Source organism: Rhinolophus sinicus, chromosome 18, assembly GCF_057876585.1.
Source record: "Rhinolophus sinicus isolate RSI-liver-muscle chromosome 18, RSI-T2T, whole genome shotgun sequence".
NCBI lineage: Eukaryota > Metazoa > Chordata > Mammalia > Chiroptera > Rhinolophidae > Rhinolophus > Rhinolophus sinicus.
In genome coordinates, this window is record NC_142518.1 from 16903045 (window position 1) to 16919523 (window position 16479).

Here is a 16479-nt window from a genome sequence, read left to right on the forward strand (position 1 = left end):
CATTGTGGCGCCCACCAAAGGATACCGAGATTGGCACTAGTGAAAGATGTTCGACATCACTAATCTTCATGTAAATATAAATTACAACCACAATGAGATATCACCTCACACCTGTCAGAATGGCTATCATCAATAAATCAACAAACAAGTGTTGGTGAGGATGTAGAGAAAAGGGAACCCTCGTACACTATTGGTGGGATTGCAGATTGGTGCAGCCACTATGGAAATCCGTATGGAGATTCCTCAAAAAATTAAAAACAGAACTACCTTATGACCCAGCAATTCCACTTCTGGATATTTATCTGAAGAAATCGAAAGCACTAATTCGAAAAGATATATGCACCCCTATGTTTATTGCAGCACTATTTACAACAGCCAAGATATGGAAGCAATCTGAGTGTCCACTGATAGATGAATGGATAAATACAATGGGATATTATGCAGTCATAAGAAAAAATGAAATCTTACCATTTGCAACAACATGGATGGACCTAGAGGGTATTATGCTAAATGAAATAAGTCAGACAGAGAAAGACACCATATGATTTCACTTATATGTGGAATTAAAAAAAAGAACAATCTCATAGATTCAGAAAACAAATTGATCACTGCCAGATGGGAGGAGGCTTGGAGGGTGGGTGAAAAAGGTGGAGGGATTAGGAAGTACAAATTGCCAGTTACAAAAATAGTCACGGGGCTATAGAATACATCATAGGGAATATAGTCAATAGTATTGTAATAACTATATTATTGTGTCAGATGGGTACTAGACTTATTGGGGTGATCACTTCATTAGGTATATAAATGTATAACCACTACATTGTACACCTGACCCTACTATTGTATGTCAACTGAAAATGAAAAATTAAAAAAAAAATTTAAGACTATAGATTTTTGTCTTGGTCACTCTCTATCACTCACTGGGGGAAGGAAGCTGTCAAGTCATTGGGCTTGGGCAGCCACGTTGAAAGGCCCACGTGGTTTGCAAGTGAGGTATCCAGTCAGCAGTCACGTGCATGAATGTGTGAAAGAAGATCCTCCAGCCCTAGATGACTGCAGCTCCAGCTGACATCTTGCCTGCAACTTCACGAGCCATCCAAAGTCATCACCACCCAGCTAAGCTGCTTCCTATTCCTGACCTTCATAAAATGCGTAAGACAATGTTGTTTTTAAGTCACAACATTTGGGGGTAATTTGGTACATACTTATAGATAACTAATACAGCCATGGACACCATGTTTGCTTGTTTAGGAAGAAGGCTGACAGTACCTCTCCTGAATCTAGATGACCTGGCCTAAAGTGCCATTTTGGCAAGTGGCTTTGTCACAAAGCCTTACAGACGTTTTGGTAAACCTCAGTTCCTCCACAGTGCCACACCCGGAAGTAATGCAAAGCGACAGCATCCCATGGACATTCCTATCTTGAAGGACACAGTGCTGGCTAGGAGAAAGAGGCTTGGCCCCAGGCTCCATTCCAGTACCTTCCAACTCCTGTGAGACCACAGGAAAGCGTCATCATTTTTCTAGGCCTTTGTTTCTAACACAGCTGTAATACTACCGTCATGGTTGGTTCAAAACAGCAGATATAAAAGGACTTCAGAAAAAGAGTTTAACCTACTATACAACTTCCAGACAGTAGCAGCAGCAGCATGACCACAACCACTTTCCACTCAGACATGGAATGTAAAGGTTTGGATTTTATATTGTAGTTTTGATATCAAACGTGAGGTCACCTGAGGAGATGTAAAGACTGTACCATGAGGCACAAACATAGCATCAACGTGTCAGTAAGATGAGAGCAGGAGGCAGGGAGCAAGTGGGGAACAGTGTGGCCATTGCAAACTAGGGAGCTCATGCCCTTCCTGAAAGAAATTTTAGGGCAGTCGGTTGGCTCAGTTGGTTAGAGCACAGTGCTCACAACACCAATGTCGCCGGTTCGATTCCCACATGGGCCAATGAGCTGCGCCCTCCACAACTAGAGTGAAAAAAAACACAACAACTTGGCTTGAAGCTGAGCTGCACCCTCCAGAAGTACATAGAAAAAAAAAAAAGACGAGTTGGAGCTGATAGATCCTGGAAAAACACACTGTTCCCCAATAAAAAAAATTATAAAGAAATTTTAAAACATTGTTGAGGGCCAAGCAACCCAAGTCTGCCTACTAAATTTGATCCACCAAACACCAAGTTGTAACCAAGCCCTATATACACATATCAGTACAGATCGATATAGATATGTAAGATTCTGGCCTCATCCTTTCCAGATGCTGGAAGGTTCTATGAATAGGTCTTCATTAAATATCCATCCCTCCATCCATGCAATCCAGAAACATTTATGAAGTACCCACTATAAGCTACATACTATGCTGCCTACCAATTCTGTTGTACCAAATTTTGTACCGTAAATCCTTCTCTTTTGTGCCTTTCCAAGTTTGGATTATTTGTATCAGTACTGTATTTGCAGGTAATGCCGATCCTCTATTTTAAGAAATGAGTTCCAGTCCCAAATCCACAAATAAAGAATTATTATAATAATAGCATATTGATGAAAAGCAAATTACTTATCTTGGCGTTTAACATTCTTGTAACTATTCCTGTACTTTTAATGTCAACAGAAAAAAAGTAATGTCTAAGCCTGGCTGATATGGTAAATTAATGTTAATAATAGTTTTGACACTAATAGCAAGTTTTAAAAAGAAAAACCTCCAGTCTCTAAGTTGGGTTTCATTGCTTAAAAATCACCTCAGCTCGCTGTCACCAGAATCCTCTAGAACAATTCCAGCTAGTATTTCACCTTCACTGGAGCCTGAAATAGCTAGGGTCTACAAAGTTTCTATGAAATTATATTCCTTCCCTGCCTTTGCACACTCCAGATGGAGAAAACACCCATCTCTTGGAGTTACAAGACCAAGGCTTCTTGCAGAGACACATTTCTGAATCCTTGTAAGCAAATGAACACTTCCATGGTTTCCTTAAAAAATCACTAGCTGTTTCTCCAGAGCCTGAAAATCAGCTGTGAAAATGTGAACAACTGAAGTACACACTAGATTAATGGGAAATTTCAGACTTTGTTTTAGAGACCATGGAATACCAGAGGACAGGGTCTGTACTTTATCTTCACGGTCTTCCCTAGTACTGTGTATGGAAGAGGACATTAATTAATGTCCCATGAATTAAATTGACCTGAGTGAAAATTTTAACAGGCCCAGGGAAAATGAAAAGGAACCTAGCCCTTGGCTCCTCCACTCTTGCCAGCTTTTTCTAGAAGTCAACAAGGGCTCAATCAGCCCCTTGCAAATCCTCTACCCCTCTTAGGCTCAGCCAATAAGACATGGTTGGCCTACAGTATCCACCTCTATAATCACTTATGCAAAGCATCTCTTCCAACGTCTCAAACGTTGTTCTTTTTTCATTACTAAATGAGTGTTTTACTTTTAGATAATCCTATAATGAACCAGCTCAAAGGAGCAGAGAGGCAGCAGTGACAGCCCATCAATAAAATAATTAAGTGGAAGTGGATTTTGTTAGATTTCTCATGTCATAATAGGAAATCTTGGCTACTTAAAATCAGGGAAATCAAATAGAATCCCTTCTTTTTGTTTTAAAAGGAAAGTTAGCTATAAAAGTATCACTTTCATAGAACCCTCATTAACTGCTGACAATACTGGTTATTTACTCCGAAAATGCATGCACAATGGAACTATCAGTGGAGTACAAGGTGGTTTCCAGAATTCTCTTTTCCCTTTCCATAGTTTTCACTCAATTATCTGTAGAATTTAGGCAAGAGACCCTCAACATTTCCTCTCAGTTTTAAGACTCAGGTTATGGCCTCAGTCCCCTAAGACTTTTGCACCAACACACATATACCATGGGAAAAAGCAGGGGTGGGTGGGGGAAATCATGGTGTGATGGGCACAGATGCAGGACAAAATCCTACCTCTTCTCTCTCTTCCAACCAATGAAAGGAGAGTTCCTGACAACAAAAGCTGACCAAGGCAGCTACATTTCTTTTGCATCCTCCTCCCCTGGTTGATCCAAGAGCCTGTTAGCCTTGTCTTACAAAACAAGTTCCATGGTGCCACTGACCCACTTCACCCTTTCCCCCAAGCTCTGCATTATCTCCTTGTATTATCTCTAACTAGGAGCCTGGGATGAGCTATGGAACCAGTCCCTGCAGTAATAGACATTCAATGATTACCAAATGGCTTCAATCTCTGGACAAGAAAGAGACCAGAGCTGGCTTTGCGTGCCATATCGAGGGGTAAATAGGAACTAAATGATGAAGTTAAATGAACTTGAAGTCACTCAGGCTGATGCTCAAAGTGGGAGCCACATACTGGACTGAGATAAGGGACACCCTTGAGTGGTTACATGAAGAGGAAGATAAACTGAATATGGGGCTAAGTGAAATAATTACATACCCATGCTCCATCAGGCCCAAACAGTTCTAGGAAGTTGCCAATGAATTCCCTCGACTTTTCTTCCCACTTTTGAATTAGATCGTGACTTTTTTCTTCCACTCTGTTAACAAATTCTTTTGATCTTTCCTCTACATTCTTGACCTTTTCTTTCATCTTGTCTACCTGGTTTTGGAAGCGGTACTTCTTCTCCTGGTCAAAAATTAAAGGAGAAAGAAATGAATTTATCCAAGAGGGCATGAGAGAGATCAATCAGTTATACTAATGGTTATATGTTACTTCAACTTGTGCTCTTGTGAAGAGTCAGGATATTGCTATTTCCCAAGGGCTGGATTGATGGGAAGGCACATCTCTTGGTAGAAAAGACATTTGTCATTAGTCTACTTGGATATGTAAAGTGAAGTACAAGTGGTTTTAATATTCTCTTTCTTGTAAACATCTGAGTTGAATTAGCTTCTATAAGAGAAGAACCAAAAACATATATTTGTTCTTTATTATTGGTAGATATTGGGCAAATACACCCCTTCAATTCTGCTGGGACTTTTACAAAAGTATGAATTATACATAGAATGGCCACTCAGAGCTGCCTGAGTCCTCTGTTTTACTGGGAACATGTTAAAACCAATATTGGTTGAAATAAGTGGGCCATTGGTTGGGCCTTGGAACACATGTATTATACTAAAATTTTCATTGCAATGATATTTTCCATTAAGCTAATTGAACTGCATCAATATTCTTAGTGATGAAGAAAGCTTTCATTCTGACAGCTTCTCTGGACTGGGATTTTGTTCTTATAGTCTTCATGCAGCAGTGCTATACCTATGTACCTGGAAGGCATCGTATACTGGGCAAGTCATGTCACCTCTAAGCCCCAGTTTCCTCACCTGTAAATTGGGTATAATTATCATCCCTACCTTATAGGGTTGCTGTTAATAATTAGATAAGGTAATGTATGGAACATGTTTGCCATAATGTGTGGCAGTTAGTAAAAGCTCAATGTGTGTTGTCTGTTTCATTACTATTAAGTGGCATAGGCATTTAATTGTATTACTTGATGAGAGTGGTATCAAAACCATGAAAATAACCTGAAAAAGGGTGTTTTTCTCCATGAAATCATGATGCATTTTTTTCCTGATGGGTAATAAGGCTTATTTCACTACATGGGACTGAAGTTCATATTTCAGAATTTTTTGAAGCATCTGGAATATTATAGAACTGGGTCAGGATTTGTTGATTTAGACCTTCCAAACCTTACTGCAGCTTCAGGGTGGGGTGTGAGCTATACCTGCTGCCACTCAGCTATAGATAATATATGGTTATTATATACAGCTCTCAGGGGCATCACAGAGTAGCAGAATGACCACTGGCCTGGGAGTCAAGGGGCTGGGAGCCTGCTGCTGTCTCTATCTCTGCTTTGCTTGAGGGGCCTTCGTCTGCTTTCCTCACTTCCAAATGGAGCGACTTCGACTAGGTCATTGACCTTCGTCAGGTTCCTGTCTCCTCTGAGGTTCTGTGATTCATCTGGATGCCCATCCAATGCATTTGATTTCATCTCCTGGTTGTGGCCATATTTGTTGTCCCAGAAAGGCCACGAGCGCATCCACGCTGACTACACGATTCCTTGAACTAAGTGGCTTATCCAAAGACCGCTTGAACAGTGTGTGCAAGAACTTTTGGAAATGGCTCGACATACTTGGATGGTTGACTGAAGTCAGTTTAAAAGAACAGTTTAATTATGGAAAAAACCAGGGCTTTGTTCTCTATAAGATACCAAATAATCACTTTGAATTCTTTTCAGCCACTTACTCTGGTACCACTTGAATCTGACATTTTCCATGTTGTTGCCCGACTTGTATGCAGCCACAGAGCCTGGACTCCCAACACCTCCGGCCTCCTCAGGACAACCAGTAATCACTGATTTACAATTAATGAGCCCCTCATTGTGAAGGGCTCAATTTGTATAAGCTGCTGCATAATTATGGCTGCATATACTTATAAGAATCTAGTTTTATAGAAAAATCCCTCTTTGAAAACAAAGTGTCTATTTTGGGGGGTTGAAATTCTGTATGGATGGAGAGTTCTTGTTTTAATCAACTACATCAGCTCCTCAGAATCCAGACAAATACAGTTGTCCAGACTCACTAACATCACCTCTAGCAACTGGGCTGCTCTCTTTGCTTTTTAACAGCTTGTTTTGCTTGTTTTAAAGATTGTTTTAACAGTTGCTCTATTATTAAACTAACAGCAGCTCTGTGAGAACAATGCAGCAGAAATACCAAAGGAAGCCAAAGACTTGAAGCTTTATTTAAGCAGCTGTAATTTCTCTGGACAATAAAAAATAGCTGTTAAGTTCTCTAATGAGCATCTGTAAGGGCTTAATAAAATGAAAATTTAAAAATGTTAGAACAAGAAAGCGTTGTCTCAGGGTTTAGCTTTTCATCACCTCTGTCCTCCTTCCTTCCCTTTGAGCAGAAGACAACTCTGGCCTTTCATGATGGCAGCTCTCCCAGAAACCCTTCACCCGACTTGGAGAACTCTAAAGAAGGGAGGTTGGAGCGAGGGGAGGGAAGCGAGGCAGCTCCTTTATAAAAGGTGAAGCTTACTATCTGTGTGCCTTAGTTAACTTATGTTACCCCTTTGGACATTGGTTTCTCCATCTGTAAAATAGAGATAATACATCATTGGGTTGTTATGTGGGTTGAATGAGACGATAAATGTAACATCAAGTATACTATGTGGCATAAAGTAAGTGCTCAATACACGGTGGCAGTGGTGACAGCCCTGATGTGATGTGGTGGTCCTCAGAGGGAATGGGGTGGCACACTTACGTTTATAAAGCTGACATTCAGTTCCTTGGCTGTGTACCCTCTCTGGAGGTTGCGTCGGGCATAAACATCATAGTCTCGGACAATTCTGGTGATGATGTCTGATGTTGAGATGCCTTCCGTTCTCTGCGTTGGAACAAACATTCCTGTTCAAATAAGAAAGAGGAGATAAAGAGAAAAAACTTGGTTGACCTGTCCTCTTTAATGGCCCTCCTTTCCAGGACAAAGTTGCACCTCCTGAGGCTTTCACGTCTGGTCCCAGCTGACTCTTCTAGGCTCAGTTCTGTACGCTCCCTCCCTGCAGTAAACACTGCGTGTTCATCATCCTGGACCTGTTCCCTGGGTGCACCGTGCACTCACCTGGCTCCTGGCATTTGCTCACCCTCAGCCTTGCTTTCTGCCATGGAGCCCCGTTCCCTGCCCACATCAGCCACAGCATTCCTCCTCATCCTGCAGCATCCAGCTTCAAGGTTATGCGTCTGACACTACTAGACAGAATCCACAACATTTAGGACACAAACTCATCTTCCATTAACAAACGTATTTTCAATATCTGTCTCCTCATAGGAAGGGAACATTCTGAAAGCACAGATTATGCCTCAGCTGTCTTTGCATCCCCAGCGCCCAGCTTAGTGCCCCTGTGTCTAGCACATGGAAGGTGCTCAATAAATGCAAATTAAATGAGTAAGTGGGTGGAGAATAACGATTGAGTCAATGAATTAGTCAGATCACAGCAACTCCCCTTCTTCCCCAAGGAAGTCTGTGTCACATTATACCAAAAGAAAAGAAGAAAAAGTATACTATTTTTGTTGTCTCTGATCTAAAGACATGCCTGTGGGGGTGCTAGATGATTTTATCTCCCTAAGACTGTTCTACTCTGGATGGTGATTTCACCACTCAAAGGCCCTTTCATCTAGAATATGTGGGACTGAGGAAAAATAAGCACAGAGGATGCCAAGTTCTAATAGAACTTCCTTGAAGTCCTCATGTATTTGAGTATACAAGACAGGGCTAAAAAGCGGTTACAAATGTTATCAAAGACAAGAATCCGGTTTGTACTTACTTCTGTTGTCAACTGAACTGCCATGTTGGCAATTGAGATCTTTCTACCCAGTATGATTATGGCTGCTCAGTCAGAGACATCAGGCATGAGACACCTGTTCAATAATGGCCTTCTCCACTTGACTATAAGCTACGTGAGAGAAGAAACTGCTCCTGTCTCATTCTCTTCTATATTCTCAGCACTGGGTGACAAGCAGGCACTAGAGGAATATTTGTCAGATGAATGACTAGGTGAATATTGATCTCTAAGCGCTTTTCCAAATCCAGTTCTTTCTGATTCTATTGACATGGGTGAATTTTTCAGTCCTCTGGCCCCTACCAGGGTGCCCCTTTGGAGCTTTCTTTTGGTATCACCTGCACATTCACAGTATCAGCAGCAGGGTGGCACAGCTGATATCAGAGACAGAGCATCCAGCTTCTTGTATTTTGTGGCTCAGAGGACAGAGTTGGGGTTTACCACTAGACCAAAACTTATCAACTTCTAAGAAGGTGGACTAAAACACGGAAAACCAAATGGTAGGCAGAGGATGCAAACATCTAAATGCATGGACATAGATGGCACCCAAGTGACCCAGCTGTGCAGGGTGCTTTAGTGGGTGGGGAATGCTGAGTGGTCCCAAGTCAGGGGGACCTGAAATAAAAGGTCATCTGGGAGGAGCAGAGAGCCTTCTAGTGAGGTGTGGGGCCCCTTTTTCAGCAGACAGATATTTCACCCATACCCCTGCCTGCTGAGATAACATTAAGAAGTTTCTCTAGCTACTAACGGATTTTAGCAAGTCAGTTAGACACTGGTGACAAGAGCTCATCCTTTTCCTGAAGCCACAGGGTGAAGGCTCTGTGGCTAAGCAGCTGAAAGGTGGGGTTGGGGAGAGGTCTGCTCTGGCTGGCTGGGAGGTAGGTCTCTGAAAGAAGCCAAGCCCTCTGCTGACATAATGAGGCACCCGGCTTCCTCCACATCCTAATTATTGCTCTGCTAAAAATATTCAGTAATGAGCATGATCAGAGAACCTTTTTTCTCATGCTTTTCAGAATTGCGGCTTTTGGTTATGGAGTTATTTTAAGAAGCAGCAAAGCACATATTAATGAAGGAAACTTTCAACGGCAGTAGGCAATATTAGAGTGATGATACGTAATGTGGACCTGACAGTCTCCTTCATTCAAACTCCATGTTTTCATCCAGCTTTGCTGGACGATTTTGACATGTAGTTCTGACAAGCAGAGCAGAGCGCTGTAAAGTTTAATTCATGCCCTTCATATCTCTGGCTTCCTCTGAAGTGATTTCTGACTTTCAAAATATACTTTGATTGGAGTATAAGAACCAAATGTGGATGCTTAGCCCATTTCTGAGCATCTTTCTCCCACAGTGAATATTCTGGAGGTCTCTACCTGGGCCTCAAATGGGTCTCTGCTGTGGCTCTCCCTTGGTGAGGATTCAGCAGAGCAGATCAATGGATCATAAGAAAGGGTCCCTGTACATATGAAAAGTCACACATAGTCTTATGCCTCTGCTCCCAGGGCAAGTGAAATACCACCTGCCTATTCAATTTGGAAATGGGAATTGTGGTGAATTAAAGATGGGCACGATTCCTGTCCCCTGGAATCGGGGCTGGCCTTAGTGACTTGCTTATAACAAATTGAATGCGGGATAAGTGACACGGAGTGACTTCAAAGGCTCGATCAGAAGCCTTGCGGGTTCTGTCAAGATTGCTAGCCCTCTGAATGCCTCCTTGTAGGATGCACACTCTTTGAACCCAGCTGCCATGCTGTGAGAAGCCCACACAACAAGAGACCACATATAGGTGTTCCAGTGTCAAGTCCAACTGAGCTCCCTGTGGGTGGCCAGCATCTGATGCCAGCCACGTAAGTGACCCATCTGGGACCTCCAGCCCAGTTGGGCCTTCAGATGACCGTAATCCCAGGCAATATCCGACAACAGCTGTTTGAGAGACCCCAAGCAAGAACCACCCAGCCAAGGCCTTGCTGAAATCCCACCCCACAAAATCATGAGCAAAATAAAGTGGCTCTTTTAAGTCACAAACTGCGGGAGTGATTTCATATGCAACAATTGAGTGTGGGACTGCTTAGGTAGAAAAATGTTGGACCTGTTCCTACATCTAAACAACTGGACTTGAGGTTTTACTCCCTAAAATCAGGAAAGCTACTCTTTCTTAGGTCCCTGGAGGTCACTCACCCATAAATAAAACCACCACCACCCAATGCTTGTTCCTATTCTACAAGGTAGCTGGGGAATTATCACCCCAGGAAACTCTGATTCAATTAACCCTGGAGGTAACCCTGAGTGAACCAGAATCCCTGGTCTAGTTTCTAAACCTCGCTACTCTAGGTGAGGTCTATGGACTTGCAGTGTCTAACAACCTGGTAGCTCATCAGAAATGGGGATGTTAGGTCCCATTAGGCCCTAACCCACCGAAACCACATTTTCATTTGATAAGCACTGGTCTCTACCAGGGTCTTCATTGCAATTTTAGGGAAGAAGCAGCTGGCTCACGCCTCAGATCTCACAAAGACCTGAAAAGGTAATCATCACTTCATGCCATAACCCACCTCGATGTAACTGATGCATCCCAGTTTCTCCCCCTCCCCAACATGTTCCTCAGCAGCCTTGCAAGTCTGAAGTGTGTGGGGCTTCCTTTCTTGGAACTCTGGACAAACAAGATTGGGATTTGAGAACGTCAGGCCTCCCATTCTTACCTAATGCTCCTGACCACTGAGGGAACCGTTTCTGAGAGCACAGGGCAGAACTGACCGGCAGCCCTGCTGGGGTGGCATGGAGCTTCCCCACCTCAAGGGAAGGCAGATGTAGCTGAGAACATGGGAGACTGTGTTCAGCTTTGGACTTCTAAACCAGGCTCTTGTGAAGGCTCATTTCAAATAGTTATGAAAGGTAAGACTTTCACCAGAAAGAGCCAGGCTCTGAGGAGTTCAAAAAGAGTTTGAACTAAATCCCAGCAGTGTCCCTTTAATTATTAAGAACCAAAGGCTAAGTGGATTCGGGGTACAGAATGTTTTACCCTAAGACCTGGAGTGGGGAAGACATGAAATTGAAAAGGGGGCAGTGTCGTGCCCTCTTGGAAGAAGAGAAGCCCCTCCTGGGGTTGAGGAAAAGAGCCCAGAGTGGGGTCAGCAGGTAAGCAGCAGAAGCCGGAGAATGTGAGCAGGGCCTGTCCCTTGCGCCCCACTCAGGTTCAAACCCCAGAGGCAGGGAAGAGACCTCGTGGAAGACCCAGAGCAGAGGAACTGGCACCCTGTTTACCTCTAGGAACTTTGGGAGGAAATGGTGTCGCAGAGGCCCTGTGCCAACATGGGGAGGCCTCAGGAGAGCCTTCCTCATGATGTGCAGGCCAGACAGGGCCTGGCATAGCTCCCTCCCACGCCTGTGTTTCCCTTACCCTCCAGTAGACTATGGAAGACATTTTTAAAGTTCTCGGGACCCTCTCTAGGAACACTGAAGGTAGTTGAAATTTAAGATTGGTATGACTGCTGAGTGGCACACCTGGAGCACATTTAAAGGAATCCTGCAACAGAGGTGGCAAGGACAGGCCAACAGATGGAGGAAGTGGCTGTCAGAGGGCTGCGATGGGAGTCTGGTAGCCACGGGTGATGGCTGAGTAAGTTTTGATACTCCAAACAAAAGGTCAGCAACAACTACCATGTTTCCCTGAAAATAAGACCTGGCCAGACAATCAACTCTAGTACATCTAGTGCATCTTATGTTATATAAGACCGGGTCTTACATTATAGTAAAATAAGACTGGGTCTTATGTTAATTTTGGCTCCAAAAGATGCATTAGAGCTGATTGTCCAGCTAGGTCTTATTTTCAGGGAAACATGGTAGATCTCCACCCCATGACAGGCCAATATATAAATCCCCAAAACAGATCACCTCAGGAGAAAAAGGCCAAAAGTTGACTCCTCACAATCTAAGTGAAAATCTAGAAGAGTCTGAGTTACTTCAAATGTCAAGCGTGGTTTTTTTTCCTGCAAATGGGGGCTGCTAAGTTCGGTTATAGAAATTAATTTTGTCCCCCTCCCCAGTTGATCCTTCCCCCACAAGAGACCTTCTCCTGGCATTCTCCTGCCTGAGAGTGGCATCTGGCTCCATGTGACATACAGAATTAAGACTCAGCCATCTTGTCCCACCAGTCTCCATCTCTGCTCTCACCTCTATACACCCTATACTACATAAACATGTTCATTTTCTCCAAATATGCTGCATTTCTTCATAAACTCCCGCCGTTGGATACATTTCCCCAGCCGGCTGTAGATGCCCCACCACAGGCTTATATTTTGGTATAATTATGTCTGTTGCTGCTCCCTCTCATGGGTAGGGCTATGTCTTATTCATCTTTGCATTCCATTTTCCCTCCAATTGTTCCTGGCTTGGGGATGTACTTGGGAGATTCATGGGTTAACCAATGAGAGTCCAAACCATCCAAAGATGGACTGGGCTATGGAGGCAGGGAGCTCCCCATCATGGGAGATGTACAAGTATCAGTTCTACCAGAAGCTGACGGTGATGCCAGGAAGGCAGAGGAGACTAGCTTAGTGACCCTTAGGAGTTCATCCTACCCCAAGAGTCTGAAGGTCCACGAGTACCAGGAAAAGACTGTAGTGGCAGCAGGCTGATGGTGAGGGATGGGGGGACCAACGTGGATTGAGTTCAGGTGGGCCCCAGGAATAGGGGAAGATGGCTCGGATCACAGATGTCAGCAGTGGGGGCAACTCAAGTACAATGTGGGGTGTACAGACTTCTTGAAATCCCTAAATAAATCATACGATCACTCACTAGAGTATCTGTACCATGCGAGATACTGCTTTAATGTATGTAGGAAGGTATGCATGGATGTAACTACAGTGCCTGTAGATGAGATGTATGGTAGAAAGTAAAATACCAGAAAATAAACCAAGCCATTAAAAATCAACTTCTGCACCTACCTTTAGCTAAAATACCAATTCCAGCCCATCCCTTCCTCACACTTCCTTGCTCTGAGATTTTCATAGAGCAATAGGCTGATGGGAGGTTTATGGAAGGTGGTCTGATAAAAGCAGGGGGATGGAGAAGCTGACTAATTCAGGTTACTATCCTGCCCCTCCATCTCAGACATCTCATTTCTAAGGTCAGAAAAGCCATCTGATCCTATAAGAGGATGGAAGTAATTACCTTTTCCCCACCTGTGTTTTCAAGTAATCCAAATGGATATATTCTGGGGAGGCAGGGTATTTAAAAAATCCTGGCAATGACTATTTTAATTCTTAGGTGATTATTTTAAACTCTGTGACATTGACTAAAAACATCAGGTCAGGAAAATGACAAGTATTGGGTAGTGAGTGTACAGCAGAGACTATTTTTCCATTATACATTTGCCCAAAAGAGCACCTACAACTTGTGATTTATATTTGCTTGCCTGTTACAATTAGAGCAAGAGAAATGCAAAATCATAGATACAATTTTAAAGATCTTTCATTCAGATCATAGTCATTCTTAAAACAAGTCAAATGGCAAACCCTTACATGTCTCACTGAGATGTTGCTGGGCTGTGAGGCTATGATGGTTTGTACTCCCTTTATTGCACCGAACCCACAGTATCTCCAAGGAACTGAACCCACAGTATCGCCAAGGTATGCCTGTAATTTTGTGGCCAGCGACTCCTTCAATAAAGGCGTGAGTGAGGGACTCAGAAACAAGATACCAGTTGAATGTAAACCAATTGGATGCAAAGGTCCATATAATTCAGACCAAAATATCACTGCTACATCTAAATAATATGAAGAATTTCACATGATAGAAGTGTGTGCCTAAATTATCTAAATGGCTCCATTCCCCATGTGTTGGGAAGAGCCCTTGCAGACAGAAGGCTTCCATCTTAAGCTAACTCCCCATCATCTTCCATAAAAGCACTCTCTAGACCTAAGCATAAAACCTGAAACAATAACTGCATAGAAGAAAACATAGGCACTAAACTTATGGACCTTGGGTTCAAAGAGCATTTTATGAATTTGACTCCAAAGGCAAGGGAAGTAAAAGTGAAAATAAACGAATGGGACTATATCAAACTTAAAAGCTTCTGCACAGCAAAAGAAACCCTCGACAAAATAAAGAGGCAAGCAACCTAATGGGAGAAGATTTTTGCAAACAACGCCTCCAATAAGGGGCTAATATCCAAAATATACAAGGAACTCATACAACTCAACAACAAAAAAACAAACAATACAATTAAAAAATGGGCAGAGGACCTGAATAGACGTTCTCCAAAGAGGTTATACAGATGGCCAACAGATATATGAAAAGATGCTCAACATCACTAATCATCAGAGAAATGCAAATAAAAACCACAATGAGATATTACTTCACACCAGTTAGAATGACTATCATCAACAAGACAAATAATAACAAGTGTTGGAGAGGCTGTGGGGAAAAAGGAACCCTCATACACTGTTGGTGAGAATGTAGGTTGGTGCAGTCGCAATGGAAGGCAGTGTGGAGGTTCCTCAAAAAATTACAAATAGAATTACCATATGACCCAGCAATCCCTCTCCTGGGTATCTACCACCAAAATCTGAAAACATTTAGAGATAAAGACACATGTGCTCCAATGTTCATTGCAGCTTTGTTTACGGTGGCCAAGACATGGAAACAACCAAAGTGTCCTTCGATAGATGATTGTATAAAGAAGATGTGGTATATATACACAACAGAATACTACTCTGTCATAAGAAAAGATGAAATAGTGCCATTTGCGACAAAATGGATGGATCTTGAGATTATTATGTAAGCAAAATAAGTCAGCAAAAGTCAAGAACCATATAATTTCACTGATATGTGGGACACAAAACTGAATGCAACAAAGGAACAAGACAAAGAAACAAAAACTCGTAGACATAGGCAATAGTTTAATGGTTACCAACGGGTAAGAGGGGATGGGGATGGTAGATGAGAGTAAACGGGGTCAAATATATGGTGATGGTGGGAGAACTGACTCTGGGTAGTGAACACACATGTGATATATAGATGATGTATTACAGAATGGTTCACTTGAAACCTATTAATTTCACTAACCATTGTCACCCCAATGAATTTTAATTAAAACAAAAGAAACTGTGGCACATTTATACAATGGAATATTACTTGGCCATAAAAAATGAAATCTTACCATTTACAACAACATAGATGGATCTAGAGGATACAAAGTATGACAATTAAGTTTGTGAACTTATCCTAGAAAAAGCACGACATATCTCATTGCTGAATATCACTGCGGTCACCTTCAAAGTACTCCCCTTGGGAAGCTATGCACTGATGCCAGAGCCTAGTCCACCCTTCAAAGTAATTTTGGAAATCTTTTTCTGGAATGGCCATCAGAGTTGTTGTCATATTACCCTTGATGTACTGAATGTCATCAAAATGACTTCCTTTCAATATTTCCTTTATCTTTAGGTAAAGAAAGAAGTCATTGGGGAACAGATCGGGTGAGTAGGGAGGGTGTTGCAATACAGTTATTTGTTTACTGGCTGAAAACTCCCTCACAGACAGTGCCGTGTGAGCTGGTGCATTGTCGTGATGCAAGAGCCATGAATTGTTGGTGAAAAGTTCAGGTCATCTAACTTTTTCACGCAGCCTTTTCAGCACTTCCAAATAGTAAACTTGGTTAACTGTCCAGTTGGTACAAATTCATAATGAATAATCCCTCTGATATAAAAAAAGATTAGCAACGTCATTGCAACAGTTCGCAAACTTAATTGTCAGACCTTGTATTATGCTAAGTGAAATAAGCCAGATTGAGAAAGACAAATACCATATGATCTCACTTATGTGGAATCTAAAAAACGAAAATAAACGAGCAAACAAAACAGAAATAGACTCATAGATATAGAGAAGAAACTGATGGTTGCTAGATGTAAGGGGGTTGGGGGAAGTGCGAGAAGGTGAAGGGATTAGGAAGTACAAATCAGTAGTCATAAACTAGTCATGGGGATGTGAAATACAGCATAGGGAATATAGTAAATAATGTTGTAAAAACTATGTATGGTGTCAGATGGGTACTGGACTTATCGGGGGAATGACTTCATAAATTATATAAATGCCTAACCACCACGCTGTACACCTAAAACTAATATAAAATAATATTGAATGTCAACTATAATTTATATATATATATA

The 16479-nt window shown here is 42.2% G+C and overlaps 1 protein-coding gene across 4 annotated transcripts in view; it reads right to left on the reverse strand.

Moving 5' to 3' along the window:
- Positions 1-16479, reverse strand: part of PCYT1B (phosphate cytidylyltransferase 1B, choline) — a 115743-nt gene that overhangs the window by 25441 nt on the left and 73823 nt on the right. For all 4 annotated transcript variants that reach the window (XM_019757054.3, XM_019757055.3, XM_074324221.2 and 1 more), the window contains 2 exons: positions 7243-7385; positions 4418-4606 (listed from right to left, as the gene is read on the reverse strand). In XM_019757054.3, coding sequence (XP_019612613.1) covers positions 4418-4606; positions 7243-7385 — 332 coding nt within the window. The remainder of the gene's footprint in view (positions 1-4417; positions 4607-7242; positions 7386-16479) is intronic.